Source organism: Scyliorhinus canicula, chromosome 14, assembly GCF_902713615.1.
Source record: "Scyliorhinus canicula chromosome 14, sScyCan1.1, whole genome shotgun sequence".
Classification (NCBI taxonomy): Eukaryota; Metazoa; Chordata; class Chondrichthyes; order Carcharhiniformes; family Scyliorhinidae; genus Scyliorhinus; species Scyliorhinus canicula.
Window position 1 is genome coordinate 108,424,158 of NC_052159.1, and position 25,302 is coordinate 108,449,459.

General features: G+C 46.8%; 1 protein-coding gene across 7 annotated transcripts in view; it reads right to left on the bottom strand.

Annotated features, from left to right (window-relative positions):
- LOC119977306 (ETS-related transcription factor Elf-1-like) overlaps positions 1 to 25,302 on the bottom strand; it is a 218,360-nt gene that overhangs the window by 57,337 nt on the left and 135,721 nt on the right. The window contains exon 1 of one of the 7 annotated variants that reach the window (XM_038818068.1): positions 17,521 to 17,663. The exons of 4 other annotated variants lie outside the window; for them this stretch is intronic. Coding sequence is in view for 1 of the 3 variants with exons in the window: in XM_038818066.1 (XP_038673994.1) it covers positions 16,949 to 17,003 (55 nt within the window). In the remaining 2 variants the exon portion in view is untranslated. Of the gene's footprint in view, positions 1 to 5,035; positions 5,123 to 16,948; positions 17,144 to 17,520; positions 17,664 to 25,302 lie in introns of those variants that run through there. 2 more of the 7 variants (XM_038818066.1, XM_038818069.1) reach the window with 2 other exon arrangements.

The window sequence follows — 25,302 nt, forward strand, 5'->3', positions numbered from 1 at the left end:
TTTCTATTAGAGGGCTTCAAAATCCCTCCTTTGTACTACAATATACACACGCATAGCTCTCTAAACAATTCTCAAACCAGGATACAGATCAAGGAAGTTGAGCAGTGCAGATCCAGAATGCACAAGTGTGCTGCAACCTGTTTATCACACGTGGCAGGTTCGTGGAGTGTGTGCAAGGAGGCAAACTGATATGCTATCTGGGAACGATGGCTTGAAGGAAACTTATGTGTAGTTGTAAAAGTGTTAAATAATTGACGCCATGCAACATATTCGATGTCTTCTGTTGCCAAGGTTTTTGTAATCCGTTAGTATAATGTAAATGGAAGGAGCCAGTTAAAATCTGACAGCGATTTATTTTTCCTCGAGCTGTCCCAGTTCTTACGAGTTAAAGACAAAAAGCTGGAAACTTTGGAAGTCTGGCAACTGTGGAGAGAGAGAGGAGATTTTACACCAGGGTCCCAGGTTCAATTCCCAGCTTGGGTCACTGTCTGTGCGGAGTCTGAATGTTCTCCCAGTGTCTGCATGGGTTTCCTCCGGGTGCTCCGATTTCCTCCCACAAGTCCTGAAAGACGTGCTTGTTAGGTGAATTGGACATTTTGAATTCTCCCTCAGATGTACCCAAACAGGCGCCAGAGTGAGGCGGCTAGGGGCTTTTCAGAGTAACTTCATTGCAATGTTAATTTAAGTCTACTTGTGACAATAAAGATTATTATTAATATTACTTTGTCAGAACTGGAGTGATGAGAAATGGAACAGCTGTTAAACCGGGCTGGGAAAGGGGAGAAGGAACAAAATTCGAGGTGGGGTGGAAAGGAGATAAGAGATGGTAGCGAAAGGCAAAAGAGACAGTAATGAACAAGAAACAAAAAAAAAGTGGTGTTGAGAGGAGGCACAAATGGGAAAAGCAGAACCATTACCAATAGCTATCACCCAATAAAAAGGGCCGAGGTTTCCACCCAGAATTGTTGAACTGCTGATACGAGAGGCTGAAAAATTCTTAATAGCAGAAAGGTGAGGTGCACTTCCTCGAGCTTATGCTGAGCATCACTGGAACACTGTAGGAACCAAGCTCAGACAGGAAATGAAGTGCTATATTAAGATGACAATTCCTATGCATTCTGGTCTCTGTATGGGGTCTCTGCCTCCTCCATGGAGATCAGTGTCCTCACCGTGCAGGATATATGAAACATCCTCGGATATATCCTGCAGTATATTACTACGTAAGAACTCACGCAAATTAGGCCAAATTTAAATCTTGAAGAAAAAAAAACTAAGTGAAGTGAATGGGCAACCACACAGTGGGTACCAACGTGCACTGTGCATTAACTGAGGGACCACAAAACTTTGGGTGACCACTCAGACAAAGCTATGGACCCCTTCTCAGTTTTACAATAAGTGGTGAAATTAAAAGAGTTTCTTAAGTGTGGTAGAGTGATAGAGAGGTGTAGGGAGATTACTTCAGAGTTTAGGGCCTAGGCAACTGAAGGCATAGCCATCATGATGGAGCAATTTAAATGGGAAATGCACAAGAGGCCAGAATTAGGTCGGCAGAGGTATCTCGGAGGGTTGTGAGGCTGAAGAAGGCTAGATAGGCAGGCTTGAGGCCAGGGAACATAGAACATAGAACAGTACAGCACAGAACAGGCCCCTCGGCCCTCGATGTTGTGCCGAGCAATGATCACCCTACTTAAACCCACGTAACCCGCACACCCGTAACCCAACAATCCCCGCATTAACCTTACACTACGGGCAATTTAGCATGGCCAATCCACCTAACCCGCACATCTTTGGACTGTGGGAGGAAACCGGAGCACCCGGAGGAAACCCACGCACACACGGGGAGGACGTGCAGACTCCACACAGACAGTGACCCAGCCGGGAATCGAACCTGGGACCCTGGAGCTGTGAAGCATTGATGCTAACCACCATGCTACCGTGAGGCCCGTGAGAACATGAATTTTAAAAGCAAGACCGTATTTGGCCAGGAGCCAATGGAAATCAGTGATAGATGAATGAGACTTAGGGCAAGTTAAAAGATATTTCACGACAGCGCGAATAGGGCGAACAGCACAGGGGGCCAGCATGGCGCTGGAGCGGTTTACGCCACTCCAGCGTCCTTACGCAGCACCAAATGGGCGCCGCGCCAACCCACCCATGCGCAATTGGGGCAGCTTAATCCTGCGCATGCGCAGTTGGGCCGCGCAATCCTGCGCATGCGCGGGGAACATTTTACGTGCGCCGGCCCCGACGCAATATGGCGTGGGTGTTCAGGGGCCGGCCGCGGCAGAAAGTAGGCCCGCTGTTTGCGGCGATTCTCCGCGCGGTGCTGGTTTCAAGCGGGTGGGAGAATCGCATGCGGGAGGGATTCTCCCACCCGGCCGGGATGGGGGGGGTTGCCGTCTCTGTGCCGGACATTGGGCAACACGGCAGAGCCCTACAGGGGCCCAGCGCGGAGGAACATAAGGCACCCCCAGATTTGGTAGCCGATCGGTAGCCCTAAATCGCTGTCCTGGCCACTGTGGAGGCACCCTCCCGGAGTCAGATCCCCCCTCACCCCCACCATCAGGACGGCCCCCGCAGCCAGAATGCCAAGGTCCCGCCGGATAGGACCACACGTAAACGACACCGGCGGGACTCGGCGGGCATTCGGCCTGTCGAGTGTAGAGAATCGGCGGGGGACTGTGTTGAGCGCTCCCGACCGACGGACGCCGCGGAATTCATGCCCCCCCCCCCCCGATTCTGCAACCCGGCACGGGATCAGAGAATCCCATCCCCGGATGCCAGCATTTAGGATGATCCCAGTTTATGGTAGGTAGAATGTGAGACACCAGCCATAAGCACATTGGAATAGCCCAGAGTAGAATTAACAAAGGCTTATGAGGGATTCAACAGCAAATGAGCTGAGCAGCGAAATCAGGTAATGTTACAGAGGTGGAAATAGTGATGTCATAAATAAAGTAGCCCGAAGCTCAGCTCAGGGTCAAACATGATATCCAAGATTTCAAACTTTATTTTAGTCTCTGACTGTTGCCAGGAGGGGGACGGAGTAGTTAGCTATGGAACAGAGGTTGCAGCAACAACTGGAAACACTGTTGGATGTCGGATAAATTGTCTAATAATTCAGCAACAGTAGACGAGTTGGGAGAAGTGGCAATGAGACAGAGCTGTGTGTCATCAGTGAACATGGGAAAAGCAAAATGTGTTTTCGATGACGTCACAGGCGAGCAGCATAAATATGAGAAATAGGAGCAGACTGGGAGGCTATTGGTCAAGCATAAAGCATAGATCCTTGGAAACATCTGTGGTAACAGTGCAGGAGCAGGAAGAGAAGCCACTGCAAGTGAAACGCTGGCTATGATTAAATAAGAATGGAGCAGACAGCACGGTGGTGCAGTGGCTAGCACTGCTGCCTCATGGCACAGAGGTTTGATCCCGGCTCTGGGTCAGTGTCTGTGCGGAGTTTGCACATTTTCCCCGTGTTTGCGTGGGTTTTGCCCCCACAACCCAAAGAGGTGCAGGGTAGGTGGATTGGCCACGCTAAATTGCCCCTTAATTGGAAGAAATGAATTGGGTACTCTAAATTTACATTAAAAAAAATAAGAATGGAGCCAGGTGAGAGCAGTCCAACCAGCTGGACAACAGAAAAGAGACAGCAGAGGAGGATGTAATGTTCTCTATATTCATGGACGGTGATGTCTTTGTGATTGAATCAATTAGAGAACATTGGGCTTTGTTAAAGAACAAAGCTATTTATTCACGAACTAAAGACTATAAAAGGTTTCTATGATGTGGACAATAGGTACAGTTGGATACTATGGCTAAACACAAATAATTATGAATAAATAGTATTAATTACTATTGACTAAGGAGCTACTCGATATGCAACTGGACTCTATGCCTGCTAACCACATTCTGCTGCACACCTCATGTGTTCCAGTAATGTTCTCCTGTCGTCACGCTGCCTACTGGCCAGATGCTAGAATCTCAGGCTATGCATACGGTACCTATCTTTACTTACAGTTCGATTGTTAAATGATACACAAATGATATTTTACATATCATTACAGGGATGATGTGGTCAACCCTGTGAAAGACTGGAGACAGGTCAGGAAAGCTTTTGTCACAGTCACACAGGATGATACTATTTGTGACAATGGTTTCGGAGCAGACACGGAGAGCGGTTTCGGTACTGTGGCGGTGCAGAACCTTGACCAGGGAGATTCGAACACAAGTCCCAGAAGAAGGGGCATGTTCAAGCACTTTGGAAAGTTGGACATGGGGCAGCTGTTTGCAAGGGAGGGGGGGGGGGAAGGTTGGGTGCGTAGCAGGGTGGGGGGGAAGGTTGGGTGCGTAGCAGGGTGGGGGGAAGGTTGGGTGAGCAGTCGTTTAATGGGAATAGGCTTGTGAGAGCTGGACATGTGTCAGACAAGATGAGCTCGGAGAGGGTACAAGGAGAACGAGGAGAAAGTGAAAGATCCAGGTTGAGGGCTAGGGCAGCGGTAGAAATTAGGAGGGAATCTGTCTCCCTGGGCTGGTGGGGGTTGCAAGAAAGCAGCAGATTAGGCAGCAACCACACCATTCCCTCACAGTGCTGTCTTTGGGATAAAGAGCAGATTTTAAGGGTTGACTCAGAGCTTCAGAGGGAGTTTGAAATTAACTGATAGATGGTGACAGTCACTTGTAAACATGTCCAAGCCATTAGATATCAACCATGTTTTATAATGCTTGCAGTGGTATGCAAGCACTCTCTCTGGAACATAAATCCCTCATGGCAGAGGACACTGTGCACTAACAAAGATGCTATGACAGTGATGGGGGCTGAAGCATCATCTTGACATTATATTTCCAAGTTACTGCATGGTGACTGGAGGGGAGGGGAGGGGAGGGGAGCGGAGCGAGTGAGAGGTGCAAGAAAGAGAAAGAAGCAATAAGACAAATAAGACAGAGGAGGTCACCTTAGGGTCTTGTCCACACACCGGACTGTCATTGACAAAGAACAGCAGTTTTGAAGAGAAAAATTTACAGATTTCCATACCTCATCAAAAGGAAAGTCTTAAATTTGGTCCTTGCAGACTCAGACTAAAGGGACGATCCTTTAAAACAGAGGTGAGTAGGAATTTCTTCAGCCAGAGGTGGTGAATCTGTGGAACTCTTTGCCGCAGAAGGCTGTGGACGCCAATTCACTGAGTGTCTTTAAGACAGAGATAGATAGGTTCTTGATTAATAAGGGGATCAGGGGTTATGGGGAGAAGGCAGGAGAATGGGGGATGACTCGATTGGCCAAGTGGCCTAATTCTGCTCCTATGTCTTATGGTCAGCTTATAACTCGGAATACAAAGTGGAAAATGTCGGAACCCGGTGTTGCATTGAAGGGGGGGAGAAGCTCTAGATAATGACTGTTGCTGTAGTACAATAGCACACAGTCATGTTACCATAATTTACTGATAAATTGACAATGGCCCGACAGTTTGTTTTTTTAAGTGGTGGCAATAAATTTGAGACTCTTTGGATTCACTGAGCCAACTAGTGGCCAGAGACTGCCACACCACGCTAGTTTACAAAGCATTTCAAGGGTAAACGTAAAAGTCAAGTCAGGTCGCCATAGTCCAGATGACCATAGGCTGCTTTCCCCTTTGATGGGGAGAGCTGACTGGTGGTGATTAAACCTGAGGGTCACCATACCTCAGGTGAGGGGCAAGGTTGAGAAGGCGGGACCTTCATGAATAACCTCAGCCGGTAGGGGGATCGAACCTGCGCTGCTGGCCTTGCTCTGCGTCACAAACCAGCTCACAGCCAACTGAGCTTAAACAGCCAAAAAATGTATTACCAAAAGCAGTGACATTGTGGGCATGTGTTGCACATTTGAACAAATAACATACATAGATTGTCTCTCCATTACTCTCTCTCCAACCACCCTCCGTTCACTGATTTGCCCTGAAGAAATTTCTCTATTCACCCATTCTAACAATCCAACCGAACGGAGATGTCACTTGGAATTATTCGAGATCCTAACCCTCTAAACACATCATCAGAGCAGCTGTTATGCTTTTGAAACTAAAAACTGTGAAGGAGCAAAGAAATGTGTATGTCCAAGTACACAAATTACTAAAGCCTTGTGCACAGGCACAATCATCGAATTCCTACAGTGCTGAAGGAGGCCATTCGGCCCATCAAGTTTGTACCAATCCTCTGAAAGAACACCCTAGCTAGGCCCACTCCCCCGTAACCTAAGTTGTACATTTGTGGACACCAAGGGACAATTTTATCATTGATAATCCCTCTAACCTGCACATCTCTGGACCGTGGAAGAAACTGGAGCACCCAGAGGAAACCCACACACAAACGGCATGAACATGCACCCTCCATACAGTCACCCAAGGCCGGAATTGAACCCCGGTCCCTAGCATGGTGAGGTTAACCACTGCGCCGCCCCAAAAGAGCACTTACAAGTGTATTCAAAAAGCTATGCTGGTCTGTAGAGAGCGGAAATACAAAGGGGAGTAAATCTTGGTCAGGCCCCATCTGGGCTATTGCATTTGGCTCTAAGCACCTTCCCTATTATCCTTGGAAAGTATTAACCAAAATTTACCACGGCTTAAAGTGTTCAAATGCGAGGGTGTATATCCCGGGGTTTGGAAGATTGAGAGCGAACTAATGTTTAAAATGATTCCATAGAGTAGATATAAAAATACCATTTCCTTCGGTCGGAAAATGAAGAGAATTTTAAATTGGAGCTAGGGTATTCAGGAGAGAAATTAGAGAGCACATTTTCACATATTGGGTAGTCACAATTCTCTCCATCAAAAGGCTGTTGATGCTATGACGACTGGAATTTAAAAAACAAAGTTTGATGTACTTTATTAAGCACCCAGGTTCAAAGTTGTTCGGGGGTAAAATAATTAAACTTAAGAAAGAAATGGGAGCAGTAATCGGACATCCGGCTTAAACCTACTTTGCCCTTCATAAAGATCATGGCTGAACTTTTACTCAAATTCCACTTTTCTATCTGATTCTTTGATTTCTTGAATAGACACAGCTACTGAGCATCCTCAGCTCTCTTTGGGCGAGGTTTCCAAAGAGTCACAAACCTCCGAATGAAGAAATGTTTCCTCATCTCAGTCCTCAATGGCTGACCCCTTAACTAAGAGACTATGACCCCAGTTCTCAGCTCTCCAGCCGGGTGAAATGGCCGCTCAGCCCTCAAAATAAAACTAAAATACTCCAGTGCAGGAAACATGAAATAAAGCCAGAGACTTCTGGCTGCATCTGTGGAAAGAGAAATGAGTTAATGTTTCAGATCCATATGATACTCCTTCAGATCCTTCTCAAAACTTAGGTTTCAATGAGAACATCGACCTTTCTCCATACTCCACAGCAGAGGCTCAATTTACTCGATGTCTCGTCATAGCAGCACGGTTCGATTCCCGTACCAGCCTCCCCGGACAGGCGCCGGAATGTGGCGACTAGGGGCTTTTCACAGTAACTTCATTGAAGCCTACTCGTGACAATAAGCAATTTTCATTTCATTTCATTAGACAACCCTTTCATTCCAAAAATCGAGTGAATTATCATTGCACAACTTCAAAGTATATCTATCCTTCCTTCGGTAGACATCAAAACTGGATGTCTAAGTACATCCAGGTGTTCTCACTAAAGCTCAAGCACTTTCTGTTTCTTAAGAGTATATACCAGTATTTTCCAAATGTCTGAACCAGACTAACTGGCCTAGAGTTCCCAGTTTTCTCTCTTCCTCCATTTTTGAATAGAAGTGTTATATTTCGTACCGTACAATCAACTAGTTATGCTCCACAATCGAAGGAATTTTTGAAGGTCACAGCCAGGGCATCCATTATCTTTGCTGCAACTGGGAACCCCAAGATGTAGGCCATCAGACTTGGTATTTGATTATGATCCCAGGTAATATGAATACTGGACAAGTCAGATCCCAGAGTGAAACCTGGCTTGAATTGGTCCTAATTTTTAGATACCGTGGAGGACCGTACTGAACAAATTCTCACAATTTTTCTGATGGGCGTTTAACAAAGCAAAAACCATTAAACAAGTAAAATGAATGATCTTACACCAGACCAACAAGGTGGGAAAGATATCAGTACAAACACAAGAAAATTATGCAAATATTCACTATGCTTTCACCCCAGCTATATCTTTACCGACATATACAAATTCAGAAAGAGAAAACAATTTTTCATATCTATCTTAAACTCATTAACAGGTGAAATGTGGTTGGACATCCAGCATCAAAATAAGTGAAAGATGCCACCAAAAAGATTGCATGGTTTTTTTCACCAACCCACCTAGATGTTTGTCACACTGTGAGCTAACTATTTCACTAAATACGACTTTCCCATGAAGATTTCCAATCTCTACACTTCAAGAACTTGCCTTTGAATTCTCTGCAAATGTCATTTCCAATTGGATGGATTCAACCAGGAACTCTCCAGGGTTCCTAGAACTCTGCATACACTCAAGCTTTACTTTCCAAGACCACTTCAGCCAGGCCAAGCAGAACACCATTGCTTCAAGTGGTCACCAACCTTCATCTGGCCTCGCAGATCTTTAGTCTTCGCTCAAGTCTACACTGGTTCATGTCTTCTCCCCCAGCGCTCTCTAATTCAGAGCCCATTGTTCTTCTTTATTTCTTCCCTGAACTTTACTTAACCGGATTGGTTTCTGATTTCTACCCTCTTCCCTTACTTGGGACCTTCTTCTACCCAAGTCCCTGCTTTGGGACCTTCTCGCTTCACATCTCCTTGTGTCCTTTTCCCGAATGGCATTTCTCTTCAGGTCACACGACCTACTTGCACTGTTTCACATTTCTTTTTCTTCTGCACAAGTGTGCAGGGCTGGTTCCCATCTGAAAAACGTACAAATGAACTGCGCACCTGCGGAAGTCCCAAGGCTTGCTGGAACCTGTAGCTTTCAAACTTCAATTTAAACTTCAAACCCCCAAACTCCACTTTACACTTTAAACTTCAACCCCCCCCCCCCCCCCCGAAGAATGAAAACTTCACTACAGTGAAGGATTCTTTGCAATCCTTTTACATTTTCTTTCTTAGACCTTGCCATAAACTTTTAACAAATACCTTATTGCATTCCATACAAAAAAAAATTCCTTTTGCTTCATGATTACACTACACATGCCATTTGTACAATTACGGTTTAACTGAAACACAGCTCAATACATGTAGTAAGTATGATTAACAGAATTTAAAACTCAGATTTTTCAGAATTTGCGTTTCACCTACATCTTTCCTTTGAACTCTGAATAGAATAGGGACAATTAGATCTTTTCGGGTGTAATCTTTTCAAGGTCTACCAAAGATAATCTATCCTACACTCTAATATTCAGGGTAAATACACTTGTACATAAATTTTTGTTTCTCTAAATGTTTTTTGTTGGGTTTTTGAACAAAGTATATTTACCGTTATGTACACAGAATAAGATGCAAGAGAAGGGCACACACAAACATACCAAAAAAAAAGTAATAATAAAAACGAAATAAAAAATAAAATAAAGTAACTGGTAAGGTATTATGCACCAGCTCAACAGCAGCAACTCTGTACACATAAGTAGGTATCGGTTTGTGTGTGTGTATGCGGGGGTGGAGACTGGGGAAGTAGATATACATGTGGGTGCCGGAGATACAATTACAGAGGGCAATATTCAAATGGGTCTGGTGTTGGTGTTGTCACTTGCTACAGTGCACATAAACTAACAGTCGAGCTGTGGTCGTACACACCAATCCCATTACGAGTGACGGATGCCACCAAAACAGATTCCATGGATTTCGTATCAACCCACCCATGGTTTATCGCACCATGAGCCAACCAATGTTAAATAAAAATCTATCTTGCTCATGAGGATTGCCAAACGGCACGTTTGAGGAACTTGGAATTCTCTCCAAATGGCTCTCCACTCTGATGGCTTGGATTCCCATCCAAGAGTTTCAATCGCACCTTCTGAGATTTCTTTCCTCTGTACACTCGAGCTACATCTTCCAAGCACACTTCCAGATCTTTGACAATCTCCAGAATGGTGCTCCTCTTCAATTCACCTGTAGTTTCACACGTGTTTCATACAGCAAAAGGGCTAGCTCCCAGCAGTGAAAGGTAAAAATGGATGAACTGCACATGAGGTTCTTTCCAGCTGGTGCATGCACAGAAGTCCCAAGGCCTGCTGGGAACTGTAGTTCTCAACCTCCAACTTCAAAATGTTTTTGTTTTATACAAATTTTTGTTTACGGTCCCATTAATTTAGCAGTATTTTAAAATTAATTTTACTGCACATTTTGCACTCTCATTTGATCCTTGGTTCCCCTCTATTTTGGGTATATTTGTTCTGCCTTCTACTAAGTCAGATTCAAAAGATTTGTTTAGTATCGCTCCCATTACCTTCTTGCCCATATTTTCTCCCGTCTCAAGGCCACGTTTACTTTGACTACTGTTCCTTTTTACACAATTGAAGCTCCCACAATTAGCTTTTCTTTGTTTGTTAATTTTGTTTCATATTACACCTTCCTCGCTCTATCAATTTTTTGGTCATCCTAAGACCATAAGAGCAGAATTAGGGCATTTGGCCCATTGAGCCTGCTCCGCCATTCAATCATGGCTGAAATGTTTCTCAGCCAAACTCACCTGCCTTCTCCCCGTCACCCCGATTAATCAAGAACCTATCGTTCTCTGTTTTAAAGACAATCCGTGATTTGGCTTCCACAGTCTTCTGTGGCAAATAGTTCTGCAATTTCACCACCCTCTAGCTGAAGAAATTCCTCCTCATCTCTGTCTTAAACGATCGTCCCTTCATATTGTGCCCTCAGGTTCTTGTTTCTCTAACTAGTGGAAACATCCTCTCCACCTCCACTGTATCTCGGCCTCTCATTTTTCTGTAAGCTCTATCTCTATCCTTATAAAACTCTGAATGATCAACCTCTATACTCTTCTTGGCAATATAAGCCTCTTATAACCCAATACATTTTTTAGTTTTTAACTGATAGATCTCGTATCCGTGAAATTTTTATTTTTTCATTTAATATGCATTGCTGAGAATATAATAATCACCTTTATTGTCACAAGTAGGCTTACATTAACACTGCAATGAAGTTACTGTGAAAAGCCCCTCGTCGTCACATTTCAATGCCTGTTTGGGTATACGGAGGGAAAATTCCGAATGTCCAAATTACCCAACAGCACATCTTTCTCGATTTGTGGGAGAAAACTGGGGCACCTGGAGGAAACCCACGCAGACACAGGGAGAACGTGCAGACTGTGCAGACAGTGACCCAGGCTGGGAATCGAACCTGGGATCCTGGCGCTGCAAAGCAACAGTACTACCCACCGTGCTACTGTGCCGCCAATATTGAAATCTTTACTTCGAGACCATGATCAGCAATGATTTGAGTGAATGTCAGAGCAGGCTTGTAGGCCTCAATGGCCTACTCCTGTTTTTTCTACCTCCGAGTTTTAGTTCCTTCTTCAAAAAGACAAATTTAAATAAAATTGCTTTCTAAATGCTTGCTTACAAGTTTATATCAATCTGGGCTATACTAATCTTGGCAACAGAATCCGCTTGCATTCCCAACCACCCAGTGTCAGAAAAGTTTTTGTCCGCAGTAAGCAGATTCCTTGATAATGCAACACTTATCCGAGAATGAATATTTGCTCACCGAGTCATGGAGACCTGGAAATATGTAGCCGTTTCTCAACAGTCCAAATCCTTCAGTTTTGCGAACAAAATAAGAGTAGCTGTGTTTACACAGTTCCCAGGATTCCTCCAAAAGTCATTTGAACAGATTTAAAGCAGACTATATGTTTGAGCTTTGTGTGCCAGCAACGAGCTGTTCGATGGAAATACTGCCAAATGCACAGTTGATCAAAATTATAAGCAACAATTTCAAACTAAAATCAGCTGTATTGCAAAGAGGTTGAAAGAACTTTCTCCTGATTCATTACCGCAGAAAGTAGTTGATGCTAAAACATTGAATATATTCAAGAAGTGGCTAGATATAGCACTTGGGGAGAATGGGATCAAAGGCTATGGGGAGAAAGGGGCCTCACGGTAGCATGGTGGTTAGCATCAATGCTTCACAGCTCCAGAGTCCCAGGTTCGATCCCCGGCTGGGTCACTGTCTGTGTGGAGTCTGCACGTCCTCCCTGTGTGTGCGTGGGTTTCCTCCGGGTGCTCCGGTTTCCTCCCACAGTCCAAAGATGTGCGGATTAGGTGGATTGGCCATGCTAAATTGCCCGTAGTGTAAGGTTAATGGGGGGGATTGTTGGGTTACGGGTATACGGGTTACGTGGGTTTAAATAGGGTGATCATTGCTCGGCACAACATCGAGGGCCAAAGGGCCTGTTCTGTGCTGTACTGTTCTATTCTAAAGCAGGATTAGGCTATTAAGTTGGATGATCAGCCATTATCGTGATAAATGGCGGAGCTGTATCTACGTATGTATCTAATAGCTACCTGTGTGGTTCAATTCAATTAAGCCACCAAATAAAGGGTTGAAGTGCACTTTCTTTCTGACCACCGCTTCCCTTCCTGCTCTCCCTTGATTCTTTGGGTGTTACAGTTGCTCAAACGCTCAATCCAGCTGTGAATGTGTACAAATAGTGCAGAACACTGGGCTGCAGTCCAGCTTTGTGACAACTGCATGCTAAAAACAATGCTTCTGTCAAGGATTAGCCTCAATATTTGACCAGCAGTATTGTATTGTAAGGAGCAAAATGTGAGGTATTAAGAATAGAAATCCAGGCATTGGTACCTTCCCTTTCCTCATTCTGTCTCAGCAGCCATAGTTTCCTGTCATAAATTCTGCTCCCACAATATCAATTCAATCACCCCTTCAGCCGTTCTCTCACATGGGACTGTTCCCATCTCAGCATTCTATTCAACCCCAGCCAGGTTCCCAATTCCAAATCTTCTCCATCACAAGGTCCACTTACTTCAACGTATGAAACATCACTTGCCTATGGCCCAACCTTAGCCCATCTGATGGTGACATCTTTACCCATTCACCACAGCCATATGAATATTGTGGCTAACAATCAGGTCAGAGGCCATGAATTGTGCATCGAGTACTTCACCTCCTGATCTTCCAAAGCTTGCCCATAATCTACCAGACAGGCACTTTGCCTGGATAAGTGCACCTCCAATAACACTCAAGAACCTCATCAAGGACAAAGCAACCCATGTAATTGGCAACCCATCAACCAACTTAAACACACAGCGGCAGCAGGGAGTACCAGCTACAAAGTGCATTGCAGCAATTCTTTAGGCCCCTTCGACTTCATGGCACAATGGCCAACACTGCCGACTCATAGCTCCAGGGTCCTGGGTTCAATTCCGGCCTCCGGTGACTGTGTGTAGTCTGCACTTTCTCAGGTGCTCCTGTTTCTTCCCACAGTCCAAAGATGTGCAGGTTAGGTGGATTGGCCATGCTAAATTGCCTCGTGTCCAAAATGTTAGGTAGGGTTACTGGGATAACTAGGGTGCTCTTTCCAAAGGCAAGTGCAGATCTGATGGGCCGAATGGCCTCCTTCAGCACTGTAAATTCTATGACAGCACCTTCCAAACAACGGACTCTACCACTGAAAGGAACAACAGCAAGCAATGTATGGGAACACCACCAACCCAAAGTTCCCCCCCGAAACCACATATCGACCCAGAGGTTGATCACTATTCTTTCACTGTTGCTGGGTCTAAATTCTGGAACTCCCACCCCAAGAGCATTGTGGGTGTACTTCACCCGGTGGACTACAGCAAGAAGACAATTCACTATTACCTTCTCACAGGCAATTAGGAATGGACAATAAATGCTGATCTTGTCAGCAACATCCACAACACATGAATAAATAAATTGAAGCATTGCACCACCACCATTGTACCTCCCCATCCCTCTCAAATGAACTTGTCTCCAATTCCAGCCTTGCACCATTCCCCCTTCCTTTTGCCTCACCATTCTGCAGCCCCCATCCTCCCTCTGGAATTCCTCCCACCGCCCTCCCATCCATCTTTAATATCCTACTAATAGTATTTGGCCAAACCTTTGGTCAGGCTCCTTCATAGCCTTCCGCAGCTCAGTGTTTTTTAAAATAAATTGTAACTCTGCAAAAGCCATTTAAATGCTCCAAAAGAGTTGTGGACAAAAAATAAATATGTTAATTTCTCATTTCCTGTAAATATTTTTTAAAACAGTACTTTTATATTTTTGACTTCCACCATGTTGCTTTGTGCAGTTCAAACATTACTAAAAGCTAGGTTACATTTATTTCAAATTTTTATTTCAGCAGCAGTAGTTCAGTCATCAGTAGGAAACAGAAATGGAAGTATTGCTGAATTAATACAAGTGAACACAGTGACTATCCATGAACACTTTAAACATGACAAACTGAGTAATTCCTCTAAGCTGGCTGCCTTTAATATCGATACCACTGACTGGTGAAATAAAATGTCAATAAAAGGAATAATTAATAAATACTGTGACTTGACTGCATCTCTAAAAATAAACCTTTCCACATCAGTGCATTGAAATTCAGTTAATTACAGAGATAACAGCAATTTAGGTGCTTACTTTAAAACATCCATTATACATATTTACAAGGTATTGGGAAAACAAAGCTTGCTTTTCGTCGACTCCAATCTGCTTTCTTAACACAAAACAAGTCCCCATGTAAATGGTAGCATTCCCTGCTTTGATCAGCTGTCCTTTATTTTGGCAGGCTCCAGACACACCACTGCCTGCGCTAAGTTTAGAAACTGTCGTGTTGACATTAGTTTAGTGTACATAAATGGATATGGGCTACCGGAGGAGCTTAGCAAGAGTATCAGCACATCATCTTGCTCTTCTCCAGTGGGAAGTCAAAAAGATTCCCTGACCTCTCAGTCCTTTTCAACATTTAGAATACTGTGATACCGTAATGCGAACAGGGCTTTCATTTTGGCTGCTCAGGAGATAAGAATTCAACTCTCACCCGAAATGGATGAGAAATCTTTCTTTTCCCCCAGTGTGCATCTTTGCTTCAACTCCAATCTGGATTAATCACTGCTGAAGTTAGATAATATGAATTTATATTGCATCTTCCATGACCTCAGGACTCCCCAAACTACTTTACAGCCAATAGAATACTTAGTTGTGAGGCAGGAAACTTGTCGACTAAATTGCGCAGAGCAAACACCCAGAAACAGCAGTACACGTATGACCCTAGCGTGAGGGAATACGATTCTCTTCTTTGAAATAACACCACACACCCACCCAACAAGGCAGGCCAGCCACAGGAAAATATCACTTCTGAAACACCTTCAATTCCTTCAGTAACAAGTCTTTGATGTGGACTTGAATCCACCACCTTCTACCTTGGAGACAAGAATGAAACCACTGAGCCCCAGCTGCTGCTCAGGAAACAATCCCATTTCTTTTATTTAAAATCCCACTCTCCGGGTTGTTAATAATGGAGTCTGGGCGAGTGTGGCTTATCATCAGGGTTTAGGAGATACTGAGGTACATTTGGATAGGCATCACACATAACATGCAAATCCACCCCTTTAGTCAAAGTCCAATTATTGATCTAAACACTAGGGAAGCACGGTGGCGCAGTGGTTAGCACTGCTGCCTCATGAAATGAAATGAAAAGAAAATCTCATGACGCCGAGGTCACAGGTTTGATCCCGGATCTGGGACACTGTCTGTTTGGAGTTTGCGCATTCTCAATGTATTTGCATGGGTTTCGCCCCCACAACCCAAAGACGTGCAGGGCAGATCGGTTGGCCACGCTAAATTGCCCCTTAATTGGAAAAAATGAATTGGGCACTCTAAAAAAATTTAAAAACTAAACACTTAAATTGACCGCAGCTGATGAAACAAAAAAATAAATAAAAAATTGGGAATAAATAATTGACGGTCAGACCACAGTGCAGATGCTGGTTACACAAACCATTTGCAGTGAATAATTATTAACCACCCAGAGGAATGGAGTCCGTCAATGTGGCCTTGGATTTTGCAATGGTGCTGTCCATACAACAGGGCCCAAGAGAGATTAAACCTTCAGATATTCTGCACATCAAATTTAGTGGGGGGTAAAGTTGCAATTTATCAGCCTATTTGGTCTGGGCCATCTTAAATTCCACTGCATCGCTTGCTTACTACTTTAAAATACATTTTACCGCCACCCCATATACAACCTCACTTCCACTTGTTACAATGCGTCTTAGCTACAAAACATATTGAAAGACATAATTTAAGTTATAAAAATATATAAAACAAACAGCTTGCTTTTTAATTTAGTAAAATGTCCCAAGGCACCTCACAGGAATGTAATCAGACTAAATTTAATACCAAGGCACAAAGACTACCTCCTAATATCTGGTTATCAGGGGCGTGGGGGGGGGGGGGGGGGGGCAGAGAAGTGCGAGATTTCTCGAGAGGGAATTCCAGTGTTTGGGTTGGTACATAAATGTAAACAATCAGTGGTATTTGACTCAATTAACAAATTGGATGACTCCAGATGTGGAACCAAAAGTAATTGGAACACAACAAAATGTCAACTTTAAAAAATAAGATACTGGCACAGGCAGTCCAAAATATTTGGAAGAAATCGTCCTCTAATGAACTACATATGCAATGTCAGAAAATAGCACTGAATGGGGGGAGGGATAGACAGGGCAGGACTAGTGACGCTTTTTGCTGGTTGAAGCATTAATTCTGCAAATACACTGCAGTAAATTTATATTACCCACTACACACCAAGTCAGATACACTGAAATCAATTGATACTGTCACTCCAACGTGCCATAAATCTTATTTCCCTTTAACTTCCTGCTCTCAAAATTGCTAACTGGCTCCCCCACCCCCTTTTCTTGTGCAGATTAGGGCTGGATTTCAACACTCCTCTTCTTCCTCCTCCCCCAGACAGCCCCTCCACTTTGAGTTCTTACCTGCTTTTATTAACAGATCCAGCTGGTTACGTCCCTCATAAAGGGCTGTGGCCATTTTAACCCAGCTCCCCCACCCTCCCTCAAAATCACAGGAGAGCAGAAATTCTTATTGTCAGACTACAGATTATTGTGCAGTCAAAGTAAAGGGGGAAACAATCCGGAAATTAGCTGCGCTCCCGAAGCTCTGGAACAAGGACGTTGGGGGGGGGGGGGGGGGGGGTGATGGTGAGGGGGAAAAAAAAAAGGACTGGCTCCAACTCACCCGATTGCTGCTGCAAAATGATATGCAGCAAAAAACAAAGGGGGCACAGATGCCCTTCCTGCCAGCTGCTCGCTGCAACCTCACGGTTGCATTTGCGAGCCAGCACCCCTGGTCGTGGGAGCCCATGAACAATCTGTGGCTCCCACCTCCAGCGTCTGGTGCAATGGTCGACGCCAATGTTTTGCTAGACTTCCTGGATAAAGGTCGATCCATGTGCAGAACAGTCGGTGCATCGGCACTTCCTGGAGAGGCGGGGTTTCCTAGACTTTCAATGGGTGATCGGTGCACTCTGATTTAAAACAACACTTACCTTTGCTTCAGGAGCTGTGTGTTCACACTGATCATTACAGTGAGACACAACTCCCCGCACACCCAGCTCTTCAGAGCTCCAGCATCGTCCCGGACTCCAATTATATAAATATAGAGCAAAATGATGTGCTTGACTTTATTGGGGGGAGCACTAGCGGCCTCGCATCTCTTTAATTAGTAGTACGTCTGGTTAATTGCTGGAATTGTTTCACCGAAAAAGAGTTCAGCATTATTAGATTTTGATCATTCGAGTCATGCAAATGTTTTTTTTTGAATAGCGTTGCTGAAAACGCCAACAAGCCTTTTCACGACCTCTGGGCGTCCCAGAGTGTCTTCGCAGCCAATGAGGTACTTCTGAAATGCTATTGTGTCAGAAAGGCAGCAGCAGTGATCTGCCCACAGCCCGATCTCCCACAAAGCAATGAGACAAAGAGCAGATCAATCTGTTTTATTGATGCTGGTCAAGACCAGGTAGAATAATAATCTTTATTATCACGAGTAGGCTTACATTAACACTGCAGTGAAGTTACTGTGAAAAGCCCCTAGTTGCCACACTCTGGCACCTGTTCGGGTACACTGAGGGAGAATTCAGAATGTCCAAATTACCTAACAGCACGTCTTGCGGGACTAGTGGGAGAAAACCAGAGCAACCGAAGGAAACCCATGCAGACATGGGGAGAATATGCAGACTCCACAGACAGTGGCCCAAGCAGGAATCGAACCTGGGACCCTGGCACTTCCAAATACCAGGGAAATCTTTCCTGCTTTTCATTCAATAGTGCCACGGGGACCTTTTCATTACAATCCACCTAGGAGGGATTCACCGACCAACCCGCTGCTTGTTTACTCAGCGGTGGAGGTGGCCCTTCCGAAGGATTTCCTCGTCCCGCCATTGTTAACGGGATCTCCCATTCACAACACCCCTCGTCGCCGCGAAACCCGTGCAGTCGGCGGGACCAGAATATCCCTCCGGCATGAACAGCCAGTAATTCCGTCCGGAGCATTTGGCCAGTTGCCTCGGCAGCATGAGGCGGAGAAGGTGTGCCACTTGTTGAAGTGAATAATGTGTGTGGCCTGGAAGGCGATGCGCTCAAAAATGGCGATCACGAGGGAGTTTATGACACTCATGGCCTTGGATGAGATCCAGCTGAGGGATTAGTTTAAGGTCTCATCCAAAAGATTGCACCATTCAAAACTCAAGCACTCCTTCTGTGGGGTTGCGTGTCAAGTCCCAATGAAGCTTGACATTGGATGAGAGGGCGCGACCTAACAGAAACATTTCTAAATGAATTGCCGGGTGCTTCCTGACAGCCAAACCACTGAGACCGTTACCAGTATCTAATGCCAATTACGATCAGATGCCCCGCGGACTTCACATCAGAAATGACTATCCACCAGCTGATTCGCATGGACCAAGTGCGGCAGCTCTGCGCTAATGAGAGAACAAAGAACAAAGAAAATTACAGCACGGGAACAGGCCCTTCGGCCCTCCCAGCCTGCGCTGATCCAGATCCTTTATCTAAACCTGTTGCCTATTTTCCAAGGATCTACTTCCCTCTGTCCCCCGCCCATTCATATATCTGTCCAGATGCATCTTAAATGATGCTATCGTGCCCGTCTCTACCACCTCCACTGGCAAAGCGTTCCAGGCACCCACCACCCTCTGCGTAAAAAACATCTCCCTTAAACTTTCCCCCTCTCACGTTGAAATCGTGACCCCTTGCAAGTGACACCCCCACTCTTGGAAAAAGCTTGTTGCTATCCACCCTGTCCATACCTCTCAATTTTGTAGACCTCAATCAGGTCCCCCCTCAACCTCCGTCTTTCCAACGAAAACAATCCTAATCTACTCAACCTTTCTTCATAGCTAGCACCCTCCATACCATGCAATATCCTGGTGAACCTCCTCTGCACCCTCTCTAAAGCATCCACATCCTTCTGGTAATGTGGCCACCAGAACTGCACGCAGTATTCCAAATGTGGCCTAACCAAAGTCCTATACAACTGTAACATGACCTGACGACTCTTGTACTCAATACCCCGTCTGATGAAGGCAAGCATGCTGTCTGCCTTCTTGATCACTCTATCGATCTGCGTTGCCACCTTCAGGGTACAATGGACCTGAACCCCCAGATCTCTCTGTACATCAATTTTCCCCAAGACTCTTCCATTGACCATATAGTCCGCTCTTGAATTAGATCTTCCAAAATGCATCACCTCACATTTGCCTGGATTGAACTCCATCTGCCATTTCTCTGCCCAACTCTCCAATCTATCTATATTTTGCTGTACTCTCTGACAGTCCTCCTCGCTATCTGCAACTCCACCAATCTTAGTATCATCTGCAAACTTGCTCATCAGACCACCTATACCTTCCTCCAGGTCATTTATGTATATCACAAACAACAGTGGTCCGAGCATGGATCCCTGTGGAACACCACTCGTCACCTTTCTCCATTTTGAGACACTCCCTTCCACCACTACTCTCTGTCTCCTGTTGCCCAGCCAGTTCTTTATCCATCTAGCTAGTACACCCTGAACCCCATATGACTTCACTTTTTCCATCAACCTGCCATGGGAAACTTAAAAAACGCCTTACTGAAGTCCATGTATATGACATCTACAGCCCTTCCCTCATCAATTAACTTTGTCACTTCCTCAAAGAATTCTATTAGGTTTGTAAGACATGACCTTCCCTGCAATCCTTAACCAATCCTGCAGAGTAAACCCCAGACAGCATGCAGCCATGCCCCAAGCAGACCCACTCCATGGGAGATGCCAAACTGGCCAGACTGTTGGACGCGGTGGAGTCTGGTTGGGATACCTTGTTCCACTGAAGGGGTCGGAGGGTCAACCACAGGGTAACCAGTGCTGCCTGGGAGACAGTGGCCGTCAGTGCAGGGAGTGTCACAAGGAAGACCCCCACCCAGTGACGAAAGAAGCTAAATAACTTTTACTGGGCTGTGGGTGGGTTGGCATCAGCCCCATCTTTATCATAGAATTTTCAGGGCAGAAGGGGGCCATCAGGCCCATCGAGTCACACCAGACCTTGGAAAGAGCACCCCACTTAAACCCAGGCCTCTATCCTATCCCCGTAACCCCACCTAACCTTAAGGACACTAAGGGGCAATTTATCAAGGCCAATCCACCTAACCTGCACATCTTTGGAATGTGGGTGGAAACCGGAGCACCCGGAGGAAACCAACGCAGACACAGGGAGAACGTGCGGACTCCGCACAGACAGTGGCCCAAGTCGGAAATCGAGCCCGGGTCCCTGGCGCTGTGAAACAACAAAGCTAACCACTGTGCTACCATGCTGCCCTAGGGCGGGAGAGGGCCCAGACAGACAGTGGGTTGCCGGACATCAGTGTCCTCAGCTCCCCAATGAAGAACTGGCCCTGGAGGTCGCTGAGGCAGCCGAGGACAGGTTGATCACTGATGTGAAGATTGGCATTCGCCGCAGAAGTGACAATCCACAGACCCCCCACCCTGATGACCTGTTACATGAGTGTTCTTCATGCCAGACAATGATCCTTCCCTCTCACTGATCATATGTCTATTCTTCTGTGGATCTCCATCATATTTATCCAGCCCATCCTGCTCTCCTGGGCTGCCTCCCAAGAGAACACCCAGGAGAGCTCAGAGGTTGTCACTGTCGAGGCCTCATAGCTATCATCCCTACCTTTCACCAGTGCAGAGACACACACCTTGGTGGGTGAAAGTAGTGACAGACTAATCTGGGGCACAATCTGATGTGCACCACACAGTTGCTGATGCACATCAGGCAGAGGTAGGAATCCAAGAGCGACAGCAGTCAGAGGTCTGCTGGATCCCAGCCAGATGTCGAGCCTCTGGACCAGGTTATCCCAGAACTGAGGCAGACGCTAAGCGGCCGTGAGATTCAGAGGGGGATGTCAGAAACACTACAGCAGGTCCATAGCCGTTTGGGATTGTCTCAAAGGTGCAGGAGATGGCACAGACAATGTGTGGTACAGAGGCCAACACTGCAAGGGTGGTGACTGCAGTGGAGGGCCTGGAACACGACAGCGGCAGCATGAGTGGTGTCCAAAGTGTTGCTCGGTCAGTGACGGTCATGGTTGAGGGCCTCGACTACATGTCCCGGTTACTGGTAGACATGTCCTTGACCCAGGCGAACCTTGCCGAGGAGCTGCAGAGCATGCCCCAGTGTCACGTGGTCATTGCCAAGGCACTGCGGAGCACGTACCAGCCACTAGGGGAAGTGCCCCAGACTCATGTAGACCTTGTCAAGGCACTGCGGAGCATGTCTCAGTGTCACACAGGCATTGCCAAGGCACAATGTTGCATGTCCCAGCCACTGGGGAACGTGCCCCAGTGTAGCCACCTGGGGTGGCCACGTCCCGATTACAAAATGGACACTTTGCAAAGAATGAAGGGGAAAATGGACAATGCTGAGAAAGCACGCAGGTGCAAGGTTTGTCTGTTGATTGGAGCTATAGCTCCCGGACAAGACCGATACTGCAAAGCCATTTGCATACTAATGAGCCATCTCCGGGGACAACAGAGAAATATATAGGTAAACGATACTAAAGCAGACACCCCGGCACCAGAGGAGATTAGAACAAAGCAGGCCAATGGCCACCTAGGGCCCGCCCAGCAATCAGGGCAGCCACCCCTTTATTGGAGGAAATCGATACCAATGATCAGGATACGGTCCAATTAATTGGGACCAAGTTCAAGGCCCGCCCAAAAGTGCGCGAAGCCCCCTTCGGGTATAAGAAGCCCCCAAGAGAGAATCATTCTTCTTGGCCTTGGCTCTCAGCGACGAGAGGCCTGCCTAACAGCTGCATCAGAACAAGTAAGTCCAAAGTCAACGCACGCTACGAGATAGACGCTCCTAGCTACTATTCCGTACCAGCTCGACCCCAGCAGCCTCAGAACCAAACAATGGCCATTGTTCCTCTGACTGAGTGGGCGCCTGAAGCTAAGTATAGGCTTTAGTAGTAGTGATAGTTTAGTTGGTAGAGTGTGCATGAGTATAATTTACTGTGTGTGTAAATAAATTAGCATTAATTTCGAACTTACTAACTGGTGTATCGAGTCTTTGATCAGTATTCGGTTTTGAACCTTGTGGCGGTATCGAAAGGTACCTGGCGACTCTTGAGCAAATGTAATTAGAGTTAAGGAAGGCGACCATATTAACTGCCATAAACAGAGCCAATTAAGGAGAGAACACAACGAGCAACACCAGACTCAGTGGACCTTGCTGAGGCATGGTGGAGCATGTCCCAGTCGCAGAGGACCGTGTCACTGACGCAGGTAAACATTGGCGAGACACTGCAGAGCATGGCCCGATCACAGAGGGACATCGCTGAGGGCATCAACACTACGGTGCTGACAATGGAGAGCTGCCAGGTCTGGCCGAGCCAGGAGACGCACGGGGCATTGGAGCTCACTCCAGTCACTTCTCTGTTCCAAGGTGTCTCCCCGGGCTCTACAGGCATCGACCGGGAGGAGGCACCAACCTGGAGTCTCCCCACAGGGAGAGAATGGCAGTTACCAAGTCTCCGGAGTCCCCCCTCTGGACATCGGCACGTCTCAGGGTCAGCGGGCAACACAGGGTGGCACCGCAAGGCACGTGCACCTGGCAAGTCGGCCGGGGCCCTCCGGCCCTCTGGAGGATGCCCGCCAGGGGCATGCAAAGCCACCAGGCATGGTAAGCAGTAGGCTACCCCACCCTCAATCCCAAGGCATACCACATGCAGGTGATGGGTGTGGGTGCGCTGTCAGCAGACAGCCAGGAGTCAGACTATGGCATAGATTGAGGAGCAGCAGAGCTCAGCTCTCAGCGGGTTATCATCACACTCCTGCCTTGTATATTGACCCGCTGGCACAGGCCCTTCATCCTGGAGTGATGTAACACACAGCCTGGGAGGGTGGAACAGGGCGACTTGGGGGGGGGGGGGGGGGGGGGAGTGGTGGATCAAGTGGAGGGAGAAGGGGTGAGATGACAGACGAAGCCATGTCTAGGAAAAGAAAAGGGACTCTCTGGCACGCCGGACCGTCACCGCCACCAGTACTCCATCTTCTGGCTGCTCCGTGGGTCCTCCTCGGGCTTGTCCTCCAGCCCCTCCTGGTCTGGCTCCTCATCCTCCGACGAGGCCGCATGTTCCTACTCCCCCACCTCCAAGCATCTTGATGGGTCTGGTCCAGGTCAAAGTTTATATACTCAGCTGCCCGGGCAAACAGGGCACCCATAACTTTACGGATGCACCTGTGAGTTATTGGTTGCGATATGCCACACATGTCCCTGCCCGAGCCCTAAAATGAAACTGAGACGTAAAAGTGCAGGGTTGCAGTGACCTTGGTGGCCACTGGGAGCAGCTATCCTCCTCCTCCACGTGGTGCTGGGTCCCAAGGATGTGGGGCGGGCCCCTGCACAAGGGATGCCGCCTACAGCCTCTGTCAACTTGCTGTTGCCGCCTTCTCTGGCGTCTGGCTGCCGGGACTGCCACTGCCGCTAAGAGGGCAGCTGCTGTTGTGTCTATAATATCATTCAGCATAGGATATCTGTAAGGAATTGGAGAAGGTAAGTGACCGACAATCAGTTAGTGCTTCACCCCGGGACCCTGGGATCCCCAAAACCTCCCCCACCCTTACATTCCCTGTCATCTCTTAAGGTGCCATCCAAAGAGCCGGTTGTGCAGGGGATCCCGCCCTAGACGTTATCCCCTACCACTATAGGGGTTCCTGGGCACCGGAATCCAGACTCCCGCTGGGAATAGCATAGGCCCAGTGCAGGCTCCCTCCCCGATCCACACACCCATCCACCCTCTGGCCACGAGATGTCCCCAGTGTTGAAGTCCGGTTCTTGGGCGTTTGATTGTTGGCTGCTGCATCGGTAGTATTGATGCCTCCAGTGTTCAGGTAGGGTGTCCAGGCCTCACAGTCTGATTGGGATGCTGGGCAGTAACACAGGCCTGTGACATGGCACGTCTACCCATGGGGAATCCACTTGGGTGCTGTGAAGTGCTCACATTACGAACATTGCTAATGCCCTATTGGTGATTAGTGCTGGTCAGTGGGAGTTAAAATGACTTTCACCATATTACCACGGATGGTGCTCTGTCCTGGAGGTATTATGTAGGTTGGGGAGGCAACGGCTGGAGTTGTGGCCAGTTATGGATATACGATCCGGGTGTGACATGCCGGACCCGCTGGCACTGAGCACCGAGCAGTCCCCCAGCTAAAGGGCACTCAAATGACCACTTGCTGGAGAGCCGGTGAGATCATGGGAAGCAGAAAGTTAGGGGGTCCCTCCCGTTAATGGAATAGAGCTTGGTCTGAATTGGTGATTATTGGTTTCTCGCCTCGTTGCGGCAGGATTCGGATCTCGCTAACGGGAGCGGCCGGTTAGATCGGAAACCGATCGGCGCTCACCACAATTCCCGATTTCGGACTCTCGCATGATTTAACCAGCTTGCACTGATTCGCTCCCGGCCATTAGATCACCTTCCTAGTCTTTTGGGTGAGATGCTACACTGAAGCGCTATCTATCCCCGAAGGCTGCAATATTCTCCAGCCATATTCAAAGAAGAAAAGCAGGCAAGTTCACTTTGATGTCTTGGCAAACATTTATTCCTCAACTAACATCTTTAAAACTGATTATATGGCTGTTATTCCACTGTTGTTTGTGGGACCTTGCTATGTGCAATTTGGCCGTGGTTGGCCCTGGAGCGCAACAGTGACTTCACTTAAACAAATTATGTCTTTGGTTGGAAAGGGTTTTGGATATCCTGAGGTC